This window comes from Anser cygnoides, chromosome 1, assembly GCF_040182565.1.
Source record: "Anser cygnoides isolate HZ-2024a breed goose chromosome 1, Taihu_goose_T2T_genome, whole genome shotgun sequence".
In the NCBI taxonomy this organism is placed as follows: Eukaryota; Metazoa; Chordata; class Aves; order Anseriformes; family Anatidae; genus Anser; species Anser cygnoides.
Window position 1 is genome coordinate 45,705,532 of NC_089873.1, and position 20,778 is coordinate 45,726,309.

At 38.4% G+C, this 20,778-nt stretch overlaps 1 protein-coding gene across 9 annotated transcripts in view; it reads left to right on the forward strand.

Annotated features, from left to right (window-relative positions):
• AGBL3 (AGBL carboxypeptidase 3) overlaps window positions 1-20,778 on the forward strand; it is a 32,256-nt gene that overhangs the window by 381 nt on the left and 11,097 nt on the right. For 5 of the 9 annotated variants that reach the window (XR_007162320.2, XR_007162319.2, XM_048061151.2 and 2 more), the window contains exons 2-13: window positions 1,034-1,094; window positions 2,350-2,532; window positions 4,440-4,547; window positions 7,427-7,565; window positions 8,016-8,870; window positions 10,681-10,843; window positions 11,941-12,067; window positions 12,645-12,739; window positions 12,902-12,978; window positions 14,083-14,149; window positions 17,384-17,452; window positions 18,590-18,647. Coding sequence is in view for 7 of the 9 variants with exons in the window: in XM_048061151.2 (XP_047917108.2) it covers window positions 1,034-1,094; window positions 2,350-2,532; window positions 4,440-4,547; window positions 7,427-7,565; window positions 8,016-8,870; window positions 10,681-10,843; window positions 11,941-12,067; window positions 12,645-12,739; window positions 12,902-12,978; window positions 14,083-14,149; window positions 17,384-17,452; window positions 18,590-18,647 (2,002 nt within the window). In the remaining 2 variants the exon portion in view is untranslated. Of the gene's footprint in view, window positions 1-1,033; window positions 1,095-2,349; window positions 2,533-4,439; window positions 4,548-7,426; window positions 7,566-8,015; window positions 8,871-10,680; window positions 10,844-11,940; window positions 12,068-12,644; window positions 12,740-12,901; window positions 12,979-14,082; window positions 14,150-17,383; window positions 17,453-18,589; window positions 18,648-18,731; window positions 19,111-20,778 lie in introns of those variants that run through there. The other 4 variants (XM_048061156.2, XM_048061152.2, XM_048061154.2 and 1 more) reach the window with 4 other exon arrangements.

Consider the following 20,778-nt stretch of genomic DNA (forward strand, 5'->3'; position numbering starts at 1 on the left):
GAATGTTAGCGCCCCGCTGGGTGTAGGGCTATGCAAAGCCCTGCCCTAAGCTCCCCAGGAGTTCGCGTACTGCTGGCAGCAGTCGTCAGCAAAGTAAAACCTCCTCCACGTTAGTTATATCTGTGCTTTGGTTTGTGAACTGTTCGCAGTTCTTCACCTGTAAAAATCACGCCCTCGATCAGCTATGGGACTAGCAGAGTTTTAGAAATCACATGTCATATTTGCAGCTGCAGTAAGTGTAAATGGCAGCAATAAATAAAGCTGAGTATTTTTACCAGCTGTGAAATAGATTGGATGTTAACGACGCTCATATTACAGGAAGGAAATTTGTTTTTTAATTGAATATGGTGTTAATGAAAGGGGGCTAGATTGAAAGAACATGAAATAAACACTGTGTTAAGCACAGAGCAGAGGACAAACGCTGTTGTCCCTGTGTTGCCTTGCCAATATGCTTCAAATTTAACCCAGGATAGCTGATTGCTTTTCATGGTCCGTGTGCAGCTTGGATGCAGAGTGGTTCCTGTTTAATTTTTGCCAAGTGTTAAACCTCTGTTTACTGATTGTCAGGTTCCTCATTTCCCTGTCCTAGTCATTATTGCTTTGGGATTATTGTGGCATATACCCGCGTTGCCACCAAAAGGACTGCGGCTGTTGGTTTCCATTGCCTCTCCTGTGCTTATGTTAGCGGACTTGTATGATGAGCTGGATCAGATGGCTAGCTAATGTAGCTGAAAACCAAACATTTTTGTTTTATGTTAGTTTTCTCTTCTACCTTTTCACCCAACAGTATGAATACGAGTACTGCACAAGAGAGGCACTGGGGAAACAGGATAAGTGAAAGCATGTCTCCTGTGAGAGGCAGCCAGGAATAATGGCACTGTAAATGACTATGCAGACTTGGCCCAATTATTTTTCAAGCCATTGATAAAGTACACCAAAGCAGAGGTAGCTCTTCTCTCTGAAAATAAGAAGGAGCAAGCTGTCCTGGTATGGACTTTTGATTTTATGTTAGTATTTTTTTTTTTTTTTTTAGGATGAAGACTCCCATAGCTCCTTTGTGGCAGAAGATAGTCAGCAGTGTGCAGTTCTTACAGGTTAGAACCCTTCCAGTTATTTCCCTACATTTTCCCTGTAAGACCACTGTGGGTAAGAAAGGGGAAGGGAGGAGATATTGGTACACATATAACTGTCAAGCTGTAAATTAAATTGGAGCTAGGTCTAGTCACACTTTATGGTTCTTGACCTAGGTGAGTGATTATCTCGGTCCCATCCCGCAGCATGCCCTTGATCACCAAGTACTGATTTGGTATTTTAGTAGCCAGGTATTCGTTAAAGTTAAGAGCTAACTAGAGTTTAAAGATGAGTTCAGCAGTTTTGCTTTTAGTTTATGTATGTTTCACATGTAGTATCATCTATGCTTGGAAACAGATCCTTAAGATGAAGAGCTGTTGTTTGTTATGGTGTTCTTTTGCTTGTTGTGAGAAGTAGTTCTAGAAACCAGATCTAAGCTGATTATTATTTTGTTTCTGGTAAAATAAGTCGTGTGGGTGCTGGTATCTGATTCAGACCCAAAACAAATTTAAAAAAAATAAAATTTCCATGAAGCCAAACTCCTGTCTTTTGGTCTGTCCAAAGTGGGTAGTAGTAAGGACAGAGGAAGAGCTTTGGAAGGGAATCTTTCATACCTGCGGCAAAGACAAGTAATTAACTTTGGCCAGTGTAGTGGTCAGCACACAGTACTAGTCCGAATCTTCAAATTACTAGCTTTTTATCAAAACCCTTTCTCTGCCTGTCATGTTTTCATTCAAGTGACTTCTCATGACTTGACAGGGTTCCTTGTGTACAAGTAAAAGCTCCCCCCACCTCTTCCAAATGTCTCTGGAGATGTACAAAATTCTCGATACCGTCAGATTGTTACCTCTCCTGTCATGCTAGCCAGTACTATCTCATTATTGAATACACCATGTGATAAGTTTTATAGGAGTAAGCTTTGTTCTGTATTTGTGCAATATTGCACTGTACAGATTTTGGCTTAGGCATTGAGATTGTAGACCTTACCATAATATGCTAGTAATAAAAGCAGTAATAATAACAGGTGCCATCATTTTCTGCAGGAACCCAAGTAAGCTATTTCTTGCTACATTGCTCTGTGGTTTAATGAATTAATTCAATGCTACTTTTAAATTTAGTGTGATTTATAGGCTAGAACATTGCATTTACATTTCACTGGGATGTAATTTTATTGTGCCATGCTTAGTTATGTTAATTTCATGTAGATAATCTGTGCAGCCTGTTTCCACTTGAAAGAACAAAAGAGACTGATGTAAGGGTTCTTTCACTTTCTTACAGATTCTGTTTGTGCTGATCTTTTTCCAAGGGCAAAACAGATTCTGCTACCATCTAATTCAGAGGCAGAGGTTCCCCATCTTCAGGAGCTGCCGAATCCGTGTGACTTAGCACCTGTAGGTCAGTTTTCCCAGGTGTACTGGCCAAACCAATGTGAAGTCATCAGGGACAGAATTGAGCACATTGGTAAGTTACTGTGGTATGTTCAAAATCTTGCTTGTGGGCAAAGGGGAGGCACACCTTACATATAAATACAGCCAAGAATTTCTTGTTAGTATAACAAATCTTAAGAGTGAAACCATTGTTAGTTCAGATCTAATTGCTACAGATGAAGAAAGAATAGTAGTGCAGTTAAAATTGTTATGCATATGCTTAACTCACATCCTTCTCCAGCTCCCCTTCCCACTGCTCCTCTAGGTCCTCAGGTCAGTGGTTTCATTCTGGTGGAGGGGAGGGGTTGCTTGTTGTGAACTGTCAGCCTCTGGAGCCCTTCGCTGGGAGAAATATGATGTTCATATTGATGATATCTTCTTCCTTACTCTGGGAATCGAATGACTTTTGGGGGTCATTTTTATATGTTTGATTGCTTGCTCTTACACCTTTCTCTTTTGTGTTGGTCTGCAGCTCCGTGTTAGATCTGAATTTAGTATATATGGTATCCTTTACATTTGTTAGATATTATTTCATTGTTCTCTTTGTTGCCCCTAAAATGAGTTTTGTCGAGCTCCAGATCTGCATTTACTCAGGTGACAATAGGAGAGTTGTTTATAGCCATAGGGTCTCCAGTGCCAAACTTGTGCTATGTCTGTTATTGTCCCGTGACGGTACTCCTGTACCACATCCTATATCTCTACTTCTCAAAGCCTCTGCTGTTGGACCAGGCCTGTATTTCCCAAAGCTTCTGTCTGCTATTGGACCAGACCTGTATTTCGCATGCTACATAATTCTGTTGGAGTTGCAAATATCTCGATGTGCGCAGAGTAACTGCTTGTTACTGTTGTCTGTATAAGCCCACAAAATACTACACAAAAATGAACAGTAGTAAAGCACATTAGCCATGTACCTGGTTGGTTAGAGAGATTACTGTCACGGCTAAACTAAGTGAAACAAGGCTGCAAACAGACGAAGAAAAGTTCAGACAGATTAAGCCTGACAATCTTCAGCAAAGAGGTCTTGCAAACTCAGTACAAATTGTATGGCCTGTTACTAGCAATGTCAATGCTTTCAGGGTTCTATAACCATCGCCATAGCCATAACGATATAACCGTATATGGTCATATAACCATATATAACCATATGTTATAACCATGGTTATAACCATATATGGTTATATAACCACAAGCATATGAATGCCAACTAATAACTGCTTTTATGCAGTCTGTACAGAAGTCATACTGCAAACCTATTAGGAGATGACGAACACTTGACCAGTTCCTGTGCTTTATAAATACAAACAATTGTGATTTGGAAGTGATCAGTAGAAATCAGAAATGCACAGAGGTGAGACTGAGACATCTATGACTTTATTCTGTTATCTAGAAAATAGATCCCAATATCTTCAATGGAATGAGATGAGACTGCTGTGAGTATTTCAGGAAGGAAATGCCAACTGTCTCAGTGTACCATCAGTCAGGGTTCAACAAACAGTTCTTTGACATGCCAGGTGAATGTCCTGCAGTTTGCAGGGGGACACTTTATTGTAGCTATGCAGTGTCTCTGTAGTCAGCAATCAGTGACTTCACTCTGGAGTTGGAGCATCAGTTTTCTTAATGGTACCATTAAGAAATGGTACTGCTTGTAGGGAGCAGTACAGGAATTCTGAGTAATTGCAGGGCAAACAAGCTGTACAAAGAATGGAGATAGGTTTGCACAGCAAAAGTTAGCCCGTGCACAGACTGATACATCTTTTTATTTAGAGTTATAGTGGAGATTTGTTCACAGATCAAAAAAAATATGTTCATAAAGGGGGCTCCCTATTCCCTTATGTGTAACCAGAATAAACAGAGTGAACTGCTTTCCAATGTGTTCTTCATACTGTGAAGACTCTAATACAATCTTCCTGCTCGTAGTTAATCTGTGTATCACTTTTTCAGATTGGATACCCACTACCCCTGAGCCAATGTACACTCCAACAGGTTTGGAGATGATGCCGCCATACCAACCTCCTGACAAGGGCACTGTGGTTTATCTGGGAGAAGAAGGTGAGAACACCCTGAGAAACGTTGCTGTCAGCTGTAGGTAGATGAAGCACCTTCTTTGATGCCAATATTTTATCTTCTTAATGAACCTAATGCAAAGCCTAATGAAATCAATATGATTTTCTGTTGTTTTTTTTTAAGCAGTTGGCAATAAATCCTTTTCCTATAGATAAGGAATAAAATTAGTTACACAGCAGTCTCATCAGCCATATGTTTTGCTCATGCTGTTAATAAACTCAGAAGACCAGCTCAGTTCAAGTCATTGTTGCCAGTGAATAACAGCATGAAACAGCTAAAATGTGTTGCTTATAAAATATGAGTGGAGAAAGATTACTTAACATCCAAACAAAAAGAGAAAGTAAAAAAGATGAGAGCTGTATAACTGCAGGATCACCACTAAAGTCTGCGTTGGGAGAAGTTTTATTATCCTGTCTGCAATAAATGTTTAGCCAAGACTTATAAACAAAACCTGACCAGACTGGATCAGTGCTTGATTACAGGCACCACAGTCTGGCAAGGATTAATTGGACAGAAATGAAGGGGGTTGGTTGCCCTACTCCACCGTCACCTGTTGATTAACAGAGGTTTATTTGTTGTTGTTTTTTTTTCCCCCTGTGTTTACTAAGTTGATACAATTGCCTTGAGTGAACTTGGAGCTTCTGGCGGTTGTTGATTTTGGCCCTGGGCCACTTGTGCATAGGTAAGAAGGGATAATAATAGTTTTGCAGTTCTAGGATAACTAGCTGTGGCCACAAAATTTTCAGATGTGCAAAACTGAAAGGATGCTGACATCATTGTTGAGGCCAACACGCCTGGTAAAGGCTTGCAATATGCTAAAAAGTACCAGTATTTTGAAACAATTTTTATCTGGAAATTTGCTATTTCTGCAGAATGAGAATATTACCCATCACTAGTAGGTTGCTCCATGTGGTAATCCTGCATCCGAATTAAGTCATACTGCTGACCAGGAAAACTGATAACTGCTGTGTGGCTGGGAAAGAACCTCTGTCCTCTGCAACTAGACCTGCTAACCTACTGTAAGGTACAAGGTGTAGAGGAACACTCTGAATCCCTGCATCCCACCTTTTAAAAACAAGGACAGTGATTTCTGTTACAATTCATTACTTGTCAATCTTTAAAAATGTAACTTCCCACTTTCTGGGACAGAAACCTCCAGGTTGGTAGCTTTGCTATCTAAGCTATATAGCAGTAAACATAATTTTTAAAACCCTAACATCCTCTGTACAGAGGACATCTGTAGGTAGGGCAGACACCTTACGCAGATTTAAAATGTGAGTGCTACACTTTGACTGGCATGTCATGAGCCATCGCATCCTGAGGGAGGCAGCAGCTGCACTCTCCTGATCCCTGCTGAATTTGACTTCAACAGGAGCTGCAATGCAAGGAACTACCTGCTGCTGAGTTCCTGCAGGCCCTCCTAAAATCTAATTTAGGAGAGAAAAAAACAATCCAGTGGTGACCCTCGTGAAAAAAAAAAAAACAAAATACCATGATAAACAACTCAGATTTTGTTCACGCATTTCATTCTATAGCACTTGTCTGATACAGATGTTTCCACAAACAGTTTCACTGGAATAACTGCTGAAACATTTTTCTGCCTTAATGTTAAGCCTAAACAGGAAGTGGAGGGTAGAGAAATTGTGAATAGATTTCAGCTAAACAGAAAGTAAGTATTCAAGTGGGTATCCCAACCAGCAGACTTAACAATTCTTTTAATGAAAAACCCTATGGATCTGTAGTAACTTAAATAACCAAGAACAAAACACAGAATATGACATCCTTTGTGTGATTCAGTGAATGAAAAAATGCCATATAGAAATCTCAGCTTTGCATAACTTCTCTGAGTCATATTGTCAGAGCTCTTCTACAGCTACGGGAGAGTACAGCTCATGCTCTGTGGGTCAGGACAGAATCACCAGCACCATGATGCTGAGTTCTGCAGCAGGATCTCTGGGCTTCTGGTTTTCAGCAGAGGAGATGTGTCTTCTTTTATTTTGTGGGTACAGTTTGGAGGTAGCAAGAAGCTTTGATTACCCCATTTTTCTACAATTTGGTGGCAAAAGCTTTGCCACTACGTAGAGCATCAATGCAGAGAAAGCAAAAAAAGTGTTAGAAGTAATTCTTGCCTTGGTTCTGTAAAGAGAGGATCCTTTATCAATAAAATTATGCAAAGAGTATTCTGGAACCTAAATATCTTCCCAGCCAGAAAATTTGCTGTTCTAGCAGTTCTGGTTTTTAATGAACAGGAATGAAGGTTGTAGTAAAAAGTTGAGTTATGCCTCTGTGAGCCTCTCATCTGAAGAACAGTGGAAAAGGTAGCAGAACAGAGCAAAAGGAGATCTGGGCTCAAATTGCATGCCAAATGTGATGTGAAAACATCACTTACAATATGAAACTAACTGCTGCTGGGTCTGGGTCATCTTTTTACTTCTAGGCTAGAAGATTTCAATAGAGATTTAAAAATAAACTGATGGCAACAGTTGTCAGCTACGTACAGTTTCTGAGGAGAGAACTTGTCTGTGTGACTGGTGAAAAGACCTGGAGGAGCTGAGTCTTTCGAGTCCTTCCACCTAACACAGTTGCTTTGCCTAAGTGCAGAATATGAATTGCTCTAAGCTCACACAGAGACACACAGGCACCTCCAAGACAGTCAGATTTTAGGCTGGCCAAAATCCATAAAGTTGAGTGGGAATAGGCAACAAAACCTTCCACGTCATTTCTTTTATGCTTATCTAAAGTATGTGTTGAAGCTCAGCTACATGCAGTTGTTTGTTTCTAGAAGGAATTTTCATAAAGTTGCATGTATTCCTTAAAATGGCTCAGGCTGAAACTGAAGACATTTGTTCCACTCCTTCCACTAGCTAACACAGACTCCTGCTTCATGTATTCCCGAGTGAGAGGTCTCCGCCCCACGAAGCAGGTCCTCCATCAGAAACTGGACAACACACTCATCTTTGAAGCACGGTTCGAGAGTGGGAATTTGCAGAAGGTGGTTAAAGTGTAAGTTTATAATCTTTCCTCCGTTTATTACAACAGTGTTATTATCTGAGTTGTTATTGCCTGCAGCGTGCTACTGGTTTCTGAGCAGGTTATGTTTCTCTGGGTTCGTCATTTGTTTTACACTAACTGAAGAAGCTTCAGAAGTTGTTCCAGGTAGCCTTCACATGAAATGATCTGATAGCCATTTTATAGCACTGAATGATTTCTGTAGGTAATAATCACCCACCAAAATTCACACAGCTTTTCTTCAGCACCTCCTTTTCAAACGTCGCGTAGAGAACATTTTTAGAAGTCCTAGTCATTATTAGAAGTCCTAAGGAAGACAGCAGTTGCATTATTGACACACTCAGTGCAAGTAGGCACCTTTTCCTGGCAGCTTTGTAGACTTTATGACAGTATAAATCTGCAAGATTTGCACCTGGTTCACCACAGGGTATTTCTTCATGGCAGCCTGCGTTACTTGACATTGCATCACGCTGCAGTGCTAACCAGCATCACAACTGTTTGCCTTCTTTTGCCTACCAGTAATGACTTTGAGTACCAGCTGACCTTGCGCACCGACCTCTACACGAGCAGACACACGCAGTGGTACTACTTCCAAGTCAGCAATACTCAGGCAGGGATGCCATATCGCTTCACCATTGTCAACTTTACCAAGCGTAACAGCCTGTATAAACATGGTTTGCGGCCGCTGTTGTACTCAGAATTTGATGCTAAGAAGCACAGTGTTGGCTGGCGAAGGACAGGAAATGAAATCAAATATTATAAAAACAATGTGGGCGAAGGTGGACGTCGGTATTTCTCACTCACTTGGACGTTCCAGTTTCCTCATGACAGAGACACCTGCTATTTTGCCCACTGCTATCCTTACACCTACTCCAACCTGCAGGAGTACCTGGTGGACATCTCTAAAGATCCAGTGAGGTCCAAATTCTGCAAGATTCGTATCTTGTGCCGTTCCCTGGCAGGAAACATAGTGCATGTCTTAACTATCACCAACCCTCCTGAAAGTGGCAACGACACGAAGAGGAAGGCTGTGATACTAACTGCAAGAGTGCATCCAGGAGAAACCAACAGTTCCTGGATAATGAAGGGATTTCTGGATTACATTCTTGGCAATTCAGACAAAGCTCAACAGCTCCGGGACACTTTTGTCTTCAAAGTGGTTCCAATGTTAAATCCAGATGGTGTGATTGTGGGAAATCATCGCTGCTCTTTAACAGGACAGGACTTAAACCGCAAATACAGATCCAAGGTGAAGAAATGTTATCCTTCCATCTGGTATACCCGAAACATGATCAGAAGGTAACCTCATTTTCTTTCCCTCTAAAATAGATTATTTTCCTTTCCAGTGTCTCTCGCTTAGCGTGACTTCTCTGTCACTTATTGTTCTGGTATTATTTATATCTTTGGCGTGTACCCAAGCCTTTCTGACTATTTAGTTTCCCTTCAGTTGTATTTCAGAGTGGGCTATTTTTTTCTCCAGTATTCTGTAGGTTTTCCTGTAACATTTTTTCCCCTTCCTGGTTGCAACCTGTATCTCTAAAGTGAGAGTTCTCATCAAAGCATTTTCACCACATTTCTCCCCACTATCCTCTGCCAAGATCTTCTTATCAAAGTCCTAATGTTTCTCTCATTTTCTTTTCTGGCATGAAACCATGTCCCTGAATGAATTTAGGCTGAGAATAGATCCCAGCTGTCTATTTGACAGAAAAGACTGTCAAGTTTGCTGTATGTTTTACTATAAATATGTTTGATTTCTTAGGCAGACCAAGTCACATAGACATAAATACTCTGGATATAAAATTAAATCTTCAGGTATTAAAGTAAATCTTCAGCTAGAGAACTTAGCTAGTAAATCTTTTTGTTTTAACTTCTGTAACAAACTGACACAGATAGACTCTTGTGGGGAAAAAAAAAAGAGTCAGAATTAGTACATTTAATGCTTTCCATCCAGTGCCAGTTACAGACTGTTTTAAATAAGATCTGTGTTCTTAAAAGTATATATTTCAGCATGTATATCCCTCACTTAAAGGAGATGAGTACTGTCCCTCTTCTTCTTTTCCATGAGAATTTGCCTTTGTCTTACTGTACGAAAACAGCCTGCACATTTAATTGCAGTGCCCTGTAATTAAATCAAGTAGGTGTGGTGAAGTGCTTCTGGCCTTCAGATTCAGAGTCAGCCGAGTCAGACGGATAAATTTATTATTGCTTCCTTCTTAGCTCTTCCATGGATTTCCAACTCCTGCCCAGAGCAGAGCCCCAGGCGACATGCTCTAGTGCCATGACATCTTCTGTGTAGGACCCTGCTTCAACAGGAATTGGGCATCAGGGCTGGGGGTCGCCAAACCCCAATATATCCACCTACAGATTTTATTTTAAAAAGCTAGTTTAGTGATAACACACTACAGAGTCTTGGCATGTCATAAAAATTGTGGCTCCAGCTTGAATAAGGGAAAGAGTATTCACTACATCATTCAGAGCCACTTATATTTATGCTTCAGTCTTGTAATTGTACAACGTGTATTATTCATCACATGTGCCACAGCAAAAGAACAGCAGATAAGAACAGCGAGTTTCAGCTGTACAACATGCTGTAGTACACATCTACAGAGGTGGATGCATATAACTGAACCTGAGAGTTAGAGGCTAAAAGAAGGGAAAAGAGAGAAGAGGAGAAAAGACAGGGTGGAAAAAAAACACCATGCAGCCACTGCACAGTAGGAGATTGAAGAAATTATATGCAAATAAATAAATAAATAAATAAAGCAGTGAACACGTGATTTTAAAAGATGGTGCCTAGCTCTGGAATTCATGAAGACAGCTAAGCTGTGAAAGCTTATGAACAGATGGACAAAGATTGCTGATACATACAGTCATGTCTGTATTTCTGTGCAGTGACAAGTGTTTTATCCTGGAGGAGCTGAGCAGTCTGCCTCTAATCTAGCATTCTAAATGTTTATCTTAGCACTCAGAATAGAAAACTCCTACTGATTTCTTGCACTTCAGATTAAATATGAGCTTCAGTGTATTATATTAGCTCAAACTAGTACTTCTGAGGTGGAAAAAAAACCCCGCATGTTAGCGAAGTATTCTGTGTTGTTCCATATTACAGAGTGATGGAGGAACGTGACATTTTTCTGTATTGTGACATCCATGGTCACAACAGAAAACAAAATGTCTTCATGTATGGTTGTGAGAAAGAGCAGCAACCAAAAGCACCGTACTTGCAGCCACGTGCCTTTCCACTCTTGCTGAGCAAGAACTGCCCAGAGAAGGTAAGCAAATGCCAGACCAGAAAATTATTCACTTGAAATTTCAAACACCAACTGTGATCCCTAAGGTTTATATAAGGGTATCATATCGGCTTAGAGACCGCACTTCACCTAGTAAAATAATCTTCAATTGGCTAAAACTGGAAATGTTAGAAAAATGAAATTTGAACTCCTTTGAAGTTCCAGTATCCCAAAATGTGTTGTGCTGAATTGGGTCACAAAGTTAACATTTTTAAAAGAATGAAAAAAGGAATATCAAAGTAACATTATTCTAACAATTTGAAAAACTAACGCTAAATATTATTTATTCATACATAAAGTACAACTTTGTAATATATAGTAGAACTAAAAACAAACAAGTAAATAAGAAGCTAAAGAAGAAAAAAAATCTCTAGGCTGAATCTTTTTGAATTGTTTTCTGCTGAGAATTGTGTTAAAATCATCATGTTTGTGTAAGATATTTCAATTAAAAAAAAAAAGAAAAAAAAAGAAATTATTAGTATTAAAATATGTAATTTTCCAGCAAAATCTAACTGGAGTAAGCTTCTTTTGAACCAGAAAGGTGGCAAACATTCAATAATAAAACAACACACAAGCTAACTTACTAGATTTCACTGCATACTTGTAGCTAATGCTGTTTTCCTCAGATATCAGTGATAGTAAGGTGGTTGTGAGCTCCAGATCTGTTACATCAAACTGTTGATCTGTTAACTCACAAGAGAACTATTCTGACTTTTTAGTAAATATGCACATTGGTATATAGCAGGATTTGTGGTAACTCATCTGTTCAGTATTCTTATACGATTTAGAAAGGGTAAATACAGGCATGTAAAAAAATAAGCTCAGAAGTCCCAGAAATCCCTAAAGTAAATTAAACTTCTAGTTGAAGGACTATTCTGTTGTTTCATCTATATCTCCGTTATACCAGTAATAATAGTGATTGTCCTGAACTATACTGTGCAATATTCAAATAAGGTGAATAGAGTGAAAACACAATTATTTTCCTGGTAGATAGAATATAAAAAAATTTACAGGGTTAAAATGAAATTCTTGCATCCTCCTATTTACTTCAAAGGCTAATAGTGTACCTGTCTTTTGAGTTCTCATTCCCAGACTGCCGTTTCAGAGTACGAAAGAGCAAAGAAGGTACAGGTCGAGTTGTAATGTGGAAGATGGGCATCAACAACAGCTACACTTTGGAAGCCTCTATTTGTGGCTCTAAGTTGGGTGAGACAATTCCCTGTAGCTATTCAGTAGGAATCATCATACAAGACCTTTACTTTTGCTTTTTCAGGGAAAGCAGTAGCTTAAGGTACCAACTCTTGCTGGTGTTCTGTCTTATTGGTTAGAAATGAATGATGATTGAAGATAAGATTTGGAAAAAAAAAAAAAAAAACCTACAGCATGCACCTGGTGACCTTTCAGGACACCGCCAGCATTATTACATATCTACCATAAAGCAACAATATTAATGAATGGCAAATTAAAAGTAGTAACTAAAATAGTTGTATGGGAATCAGTTATTGGGAAGAAAATCCTCGATAAAAAGAAATACGATTGGTGCTGAAAGTAATATAATGCATAGTTAATCCATGCTGAGTGGATAGATTTGTCCATATGGGCAGAACAGTGAGTGATCTGTAATGCTATCTGTATAAACTCTGGCAGTCATAGACCTTTCTGGCATTTGTCAGTGATATGTATATGTGAGTTTGCAGTCAGCCACCATCCTGACACACCACAGCTCACAGTCAGCAGGATGACTGACATTTCTATTTCTGACTTGCTCCTATTGATGTTGCAGGCTGGAGACAAAGCACCCATTTTGATACGAAAGACTTAGAGTCAATAGGACAGCGTTTCTGTGATGCTCTCTTGAACTACTCTGTTCATATTGAGGTAAGGAAAATCCCCCCTAGGCCTTTTCTCCTGCCTCTGTTTATCCTACTGTGACAAAACATAATACTTAATAGGGTTACAGTAATAGTAAATTTGATAATGGCTTTCATTAAAGCAGTAAACTAAATATGTGGTGTGTCTTCTTATTATCTGTGCCTGAAGGAACAAGAGAAAGTAGTGAGACAGCAAACTAAGGTGAAATCTGAAGTCCTCAATTCTGATATATACTGGGATTCCAGGTAACTTAGAACTATAAAGATATACCATAATTTATTGTGTGTTCTCCACACTGTGTAAAGAGTGCCCAAGTAAATGTTAGAAGTGTTATTAACATTAGATTTTTAATGTTCACACTTCTTAATTTAACAGTCCTTTGTATATATACAAACCCCATATGCAAACCTTAATAATTGGAAATAGAGCTCTGTATCCACCCAAGGTGGCCCTCCTGAGGAGAAATTAAACTGCGTTGGTGCAGGGCTTGATCTGTTGCATCACTTGAATCATTTTTTTTCCACCTTACATTTTGCAGAGCAATCTAGCCATGATACAAAGTCTCTTGTTTTAGTTTTTTGTATATGTAATTTCACTAACCGTGGAAGATGCTAGTGTGATTCCATTTAGCCAAAGGTTATAATTTCAGGGTAATTTAAGGTACAATGACCAAATGATACAGTTCTTAAATATGATCAGCTCCTCCTGTGCCAATACTGACTGTGAGTGGCAGTATGATCAGTTGTGCAGGTGATTTGTGTGAGGTGGGTATATATGTGCTGTACCTGTAGCCCTATGGACATTTCTTTGGGAATAAAACTTTAATAGATTTCTTTTCTGGGGAAACATTGATGGGTTGGATCTATCTCATCTAACTTTAGGTGCCCAGGGTATAAAAATTAAGAGATGAGATTCACAACTAGTACTGGAAGTGCTCAATAAAGAGAGACACAAGATCTTAAGGGATCCTCAGACAACTAAGAGAAGGTTCTCTCTGAACAAAGAGGATGATGTTCCGTGGAAGGATTTAGGAGGGGAGGGATAAGGTATGTGAAGTAGAACTCAAAGAAAGCTGTGTAGAAGAAGGAGATGCCAACTCAATAGATCAGATCTCTTACAATAATCAAGCTTTCTCTAAGATGACACCTACTTTTTGCAGGTTAGGTAGCTGTAGGTTAGCTGTAAAATTAAAATGTGGATCTGGAAGAAAGGCATGTAGAAAACATTTATATCTCTACAACTAGAGGTACTACAGAAAACACCTGGTAATGGTTGGAATTAATGCTGCAAAATACAGTTTGCAATTACCAAACTCAGAAATTAAACACAACAATGCTCGTCTTTCACAGCAGTCAAACTTCTGACAGTTCAGACTCCTGTGATCTTCCTGCACACAGGCAAAAACAAGGCACTAAGGTATGCTATGAATTTTTCTTGGCTGTTCACATCTCTGACCTGAATGCCACTAGGAAAGAGTAACTAGTGTGTAATAGGATCTATTTTGAAGAAGCTTGGGATTCAGTCGGTGAGAATAATAATTAACAAATTAATCAGGTAGCTGATAATTATAAAGCACCCGTATAATCTGTAGAGATAAGGTCCAAATGAACAGTACAGAACAATACTATTATTTAATAGCTTAACCCAAATTGTCCAAAAGGTGGTGTTTTAGTTTCAAAGAAAGGCAGATGTCTACCTGCCAGGTTCTGCCATGCAGACAAGTACACAGATGTAAGATCAGGATGAGGAGGACATCAGCTTTTAGTACAAAAAGTATACATTTGTACGCTGATGTCAGCTATACTTTGCAGACACTCAGTTCAGTGTTCAGAAGTTCTCCTCTCATGCATACAGGCACGTTATCATTCTGCTGCTAAGTGCTATCAGCGTAAGACTGCCCCATTGCCTATTTCTAATTTGTAGGTAAATCTAGCCCCAGATTTTACAGTGTTGTCCCTGGAAGACAATGAGACATTTTATTTTCCTGAAACATGTATTTACCTGTTTCAGGAAAAATAAAAAAATACTTTACTTGAATTTTACTTTGTTCTTGTTTACTTTATGTTTATTTCTTTGGTGACTGTGATTGGTATAATACTCAAAACGTTTGCTGCAGATAAGCAAAACAAACTTTTGTGAGTATATTATTTTCTTATCCAACAATAATAGTTCCTGTAAATTGGTACTTCCTGTTTATGTCATAAATACCATAAACAACAGTAAAAGAGGAAACCATAATACCAAGACTGAGTACTTATGTATAAAACTGAAGTGACACCCTGTAGCGCTTTTCAAAACATGCTGATAAGTATTTCAGATAACTGGGCTGGTGGACAAGTTGCATAATTTGGAGTTTTAAATCTAGTTTTAGTTATGACAGATCAAAAGAGAATGCGGTCAGATGTAGCAGTTATGAGAGTGATTTTGACTTCTAGTGTTTACTCACAGCTTGAAATTTCTGCCCCGTTCCGTTCTACGCAAAAGAACCAAGCAAGAGTTTCCAGTACTGATGTTATGTTATTCCCAGGAGTGTTTTAGTCACAGGATGTCTAACGCGTAGTGAGTTGGGTGAAAAATCTCCTTCACAGCACAGTAACTGATAGCAGAGGGTTAGTGAAAGTACAGAGAGGAGGGAGAAGTATGGAGATAATTTTTTCCTTAATGTACCTTCCATCTTGTTTGTTCTTATAATGCTACCTTTGGAGTTCAGTTTATTCATATGTGAATGATAAATTGGCACATTTCCCAGAACTGGATTGAAAAAAAAAATCATGAAAACCTTAGAAAGAAAATGTTAAATGGTCTCTGAAGTTAGCAGCGTTTTCTGATTAGTGCCAAGTATCCTGGGCCTTCTGGTACTTCTCAGGTCTTCATGCTTTCTTGCCCTACCTCCTCTCATCAGGCTGGCAGCATGCCTATGCTTGTAGGGTATGATAACTTGGGATCTGTGTGAAAAGTGTGCCTAAAACTATGAGCCTTTCCATGACATTGGCTAAAAATAGCCTTGCATGTGTCAAAAGACTCACCATGCCAGTGAGTGGGTTTGATTCCATTTTTTTTCTGATGTCCTTGAGTGCTGTTTCCCTGTGGTCTATACATGGCACATACTAGGCAAGGCATGCGGGTTTGCCTGATGTTTGTCACTAAGCTGTAGGTTGAGCTGGCTGCCACATAAATCTCACATAGTACATCACTGCTTATTGTAAAACGCCTGTGCATGGTATGCATCCCAGGGATTGCAATTAAAAGCTGCATAACGAAATTTATCTCAGTGACATGAGAGATGTGGAACCACACTGGATAACTGTGATTTCAGGGACTTTCAAACTCAGAAGAAGTGGAGGGGTGTAACACAGCTTTAGACAACTGAAGCCCAGACAAGCACAGAGAAGACCACTGCAAAAAGTTAGGGTATTGCTTCTCATCATTTAGTTTAGTCTTTAAACCTGGTAGACTTGCTTTGTAATATACATAAAAGAAACATCCAAGAACAAAGAAAGACGGGTGCATTTCTAGAAGCATAGAACCTTCACAAGAACATTTAGTAAAGCTTAATTGCTTCAGAGTCTGTACTCAGGCTAAACAATGTCATTCAGCTGCCATTGGCTTTGCCTGCCAATACCTAGTACATATTGCAAAACTGTTGGCTAAGTGGACCTTCACTAGGTCCACTTCTGTAATTTCTGTACTGAAACAGGCAAAGACTAATGTCTCATGTAATGAATTAAAGCACTTTTTTTGTATGTATAATAGGAGCAAAACACATCAAACTAACACTATAACAGTCAGATGCTGTCAGAAAGTAAAATTTTATCAAATGAGTTTGAATGAACAGTACGTCACAATTCGTGCAAGAAATTTCTTACTTTTTTCCTTCCCTTGATTATGCATGTTTTGCCTTATGGATCTTCTTCAGTGACTAATTTAAGGTTATTAGATCAAAAAGACTTAGAGAAATTTCCATTGCTGTTCTTGATGGATTTCCTGTAGAAGTACTTAAAGGCATTTGAGAAAGGTGAATAATGGAATATCACAGATACAGTAGAAATTTGACAAAATTTCATGCTGGAGCTGTACATAGCCCTCAATTGCACTCTGTTAGTGTTCAGCCTAGAAAACTTTGTGGCCTTCAGATGTAAAATAGGAGCACTGTTATTGTGTCCTAGAGAAAGCAAACTGTCATTTGGAAAGAAGTTGCATTAATATTTTGATAGGTAATATTCTTTTTATGTACATATACTTCATAATGCTGGCTGCTTTATGAATGTTTTCATTGGTTCAATGATAGACCAGTGCTTCCCAAGCTTTTTGTATTTTGTGCCAGTCTTTCTTTTCAGAAGGCCCAACATTGGAAAAGCAGAGCAGTGGCAATTAATACTACTGAGAAACCCTGCCTCTCCAGGTTCCCAGACTAAAAATAAACCTCCCAAATTGAGGAGGAAGTGAGGTCCCTTGTCAGTATGACATGTTTGTGTCCAGGTTCGTAAATATTTGCTGAGCAGAACAGCGTAAGGAATTCAATCTTGAGAAGCTTGCTTACATATGTTCCTTCTGGCATTGTGATTATCATGTTTATTTACAACTTTTTTTTTTTCATAACTATAATATACCCAAATTAATCAAAATGGTTGCATACTATTTTATGTGCAGAAAGAAAACAAAACATCAGGAGATCATTTTAACGGTATTGCTAAGGACAGAAGTCATGAAAGCAAAAATGTGAGTATTTTTCATCCCAGTGGAAACTTGTTGTGTTGTTTTTTGATCAGAGACCGATGATATATGACACTTCAACCACTGTAACTCTGGATGAACGATTTTGTCACCAGAAATCACTGATACAGAACAGCCATCGCTCTTTATTGACGAGTGTATCTAGTTTATGCCACAGATATGGAAGTATTAGCATCAACAAGTCTGAGGCAGGAAAAATAGTAAAATTCTCTCATGAATGTATTATTTGATACATTTAGATCTCTCTGTCAAGAAATATGCATTGGAGATGGAGACTATACCAGCTCCCCTTCAGTCTCCAAAACTGCTAGTATATGACTCCCTCGGCTGGACCACTATCACTCCTAATCTTGTTGAACACAATTTTTGCGAAGTCCATTAAAACATTTTCTGTTGTGGTTTCCTGTCTATCTAATAAAGTGCTGTAAAGAGAAAAGAAAGGGAAAGGTAATTCTAGGAAAACAGGCAATAAATTTTCTAATTAACTTTGGGATTATTACCAAGCCCCAGGTCTGAAATACTTGTGTTTGCATTATTCATGAACTGTGTCATGTCCCTTCATACCATTCAGATGTGGTACTCGGCATGTATTAGCTGGTCTAGCTACTACCCCATGGGAATAATTTTATTAAAGTGTCAATGCCAGGATAATTGGTATATGATCTAATCTTTTTTGAACATATCACCTCTCCATTATTGTTGTTCAGCATTGTACATAACTATTTAGAAAATGTGGGCCTTGTTATAGTTGACGAACACCTAAAAATTCTAGGTGGAAACAATAGAGTCAAATGTTTTGTTCCTACTTTCACTAAAAGGAATTTAACTTTTTTTTTTTTTTTTTAAATGCTGAGCATCCAAAAACTTGAAATGTGAACACAAGTTGCTGAGTTTTCAAGCTTTTGGAAATCAGGCCAAATATTGAATTACTAGTAAAAGCCTATTGCATATTAACTCTTTTCCCACTAATTATTGAACCCTTACCAAACTTTTCCTGTCCTAACTTAGTTGTATACTCCCTGAACAAGCCATAAAGAGGCTGACTTATTAGTAATACATTTTTCTCATTAATTCTTTTGGTGCTTGTTAATAATTTGCTCATGTTTCTCTTGTGTCTCACAGATGCCAGGCACTGAAACTCAACATAAGATATTTCAGGAATCTGACCCAGTAGAAAAAGGTAAACATTATCTGTTGTGTTTTTTTTTTTTTTAATTCTTAAAATCTTAATTAGTCTTTTTTTTTCTATAATCCTAAACTCCAGAAAAGTGAGCGTTCCAAGAAAGATAAATACAGAGTTCATTGGCTGAAATTTCACTCAGTCCCTGCAGTTGGAAGAGCCAATTTTTCTTTCCTTTAAACTGTCTTCAGATAATTATATTTGGCTTTACTGTTTGGGAACAGTCTCATTGGAGAAAAACTGAACTTGAGGCAACTTCCAGAGAACTGAACAAATAAATATATACTACTGTTGGCAATAGGAGACACACATTTGTAATAATGTGCTCATTTGGAACAGAGAAACCAGAAGAGAAAACATTTGTTGCAGTAATGCTCCAGACTAAATCAAAGTTGTTGTTTTTTTTTTTTTTTAAATCTTCATTCCCAAGAACAGTGTAAGATACTTCATATACTCAACAGTACATCCAGTCATTGAAACATTTTGGTTTTGCTTCTGTCTTTTGTCATAAACAAAACTGTTCTGAGATGTCACTACAATAAAATAAAAAGACACTTTTAAGTAAATGCACGTTTTTTATTCATTAAATATGCCTTGGTACGTAAAAACCTAAATATATTAACAAATTACAAATGGAAGCCCAGAAGGACCCAGTATAAATTAGAAGTGTAAAATTAATGAGAGATGTTAAAAACATGAGAAAAATATAGCTGGTAAATCTGAGTTTAATGTGAAAATTTTCTTAAAGATCAAGAAAAAAGATCATTTTAACAACGGGAGGACTGCATTGCTAGAGATATTGCTCAAAGCAAATGATAAAGCTGTTAAAGATGCTGAGAAGAGAGGCATGTTTAATAAATCCCACATGCAGTATTTGAAAACAGGAAAGCTGATACACATCAGAAGAATGAGGTACCTTCCTGTCAGTCTGTTACAAAGGAACACATCGAACAAACTTTCTTGGAATATCCTAAAAGCTTTCATGTAGCTTTTTTTCAATCAGATAATTTAAGGATAGGGTTTGGTAGAGGTTTTAGTGGGGTTTTCATTGAAAATGTTGCTGTGGACAGAGTATTGGAAAACAATGAAATGTGTTATGCTTAATGTCATGCTTCAGGGATTCACAGTTACCCAAAGAGCCAAGAAACAGCCCACCATCAAGTACTCAGGGATATACAAAACAAGTTAATTTGTGCAGAAAGTAGCAAAGTAGAAATGCCCTGAACAGGAGGCTGCCTGTCCTCACTCCACGTTGCCATGTCAGTATTTATTGATTTTAGTCTTTTTTAATTTATTCCAACAAACATCTCTGAGCAGTGTTAAATACAGCGTCATGGTACTTCTTTTTTCCTAATTCTTACAGCTCATGTTATTGGCAGATAATACATTTCTCTCCAGTTCTGACCTCTCCTACAGTTAAACAAGAAGTACTCTTGTACCTTGGGGGTGTTTAAGGAAAGGTTGGACGTGGTGCTTAGGGACATGGTTTAGTGGGTGACATTGGTGGTAGGGGGGTGGTTGGACCAGATGATCTTAGAGGTCTTTTCCAACCTTAATGATTCTGTGATTCTATGATAATTATCACACTTTGGAAGCTGAAAATCTAACAATGTCATACTGTAGCAGTACGTTTTGGCAATAACTTTGTGCTTGTTTCTAAATTCCTGTCTCGTGTTTTTTCACACATGCAGCCAGAACTATTCTACCTTATGACTACTTTGTTTTTGTCTTGAAGAACTTAACCAGGGGGAAAAAAAAAAAAAAAAGTACTCTGGTAACTGGAAAACTAATCGATAAATACTTGGTTTGTGACAGGGTTTCCAGGAAGGTGACACATGAGCTACCTGTGGTATGGAGGGAGAGAGGAAGTAAAAAGTGACTCTCTCTCTGAGCCTCTAAGTTTGGGCACAAATAATTGCATTAATAATTGACTTCTGGAATAGGCCGTGTCCGTTCTGTTAAGTACATTTAAATATTATAGCTATCAGGGCTTGCCTGCAAAGAGGAGACTGATAAAGAACTTGTGTACTGACTAATGTTTTTGCAGTCTTGGGAGACTTTCTTCCCCAGCTGCAGCTGTGTTCCTAGCTGTTGTGTAGCATGCCCAAGGGTAAAAATAAAACATATCACA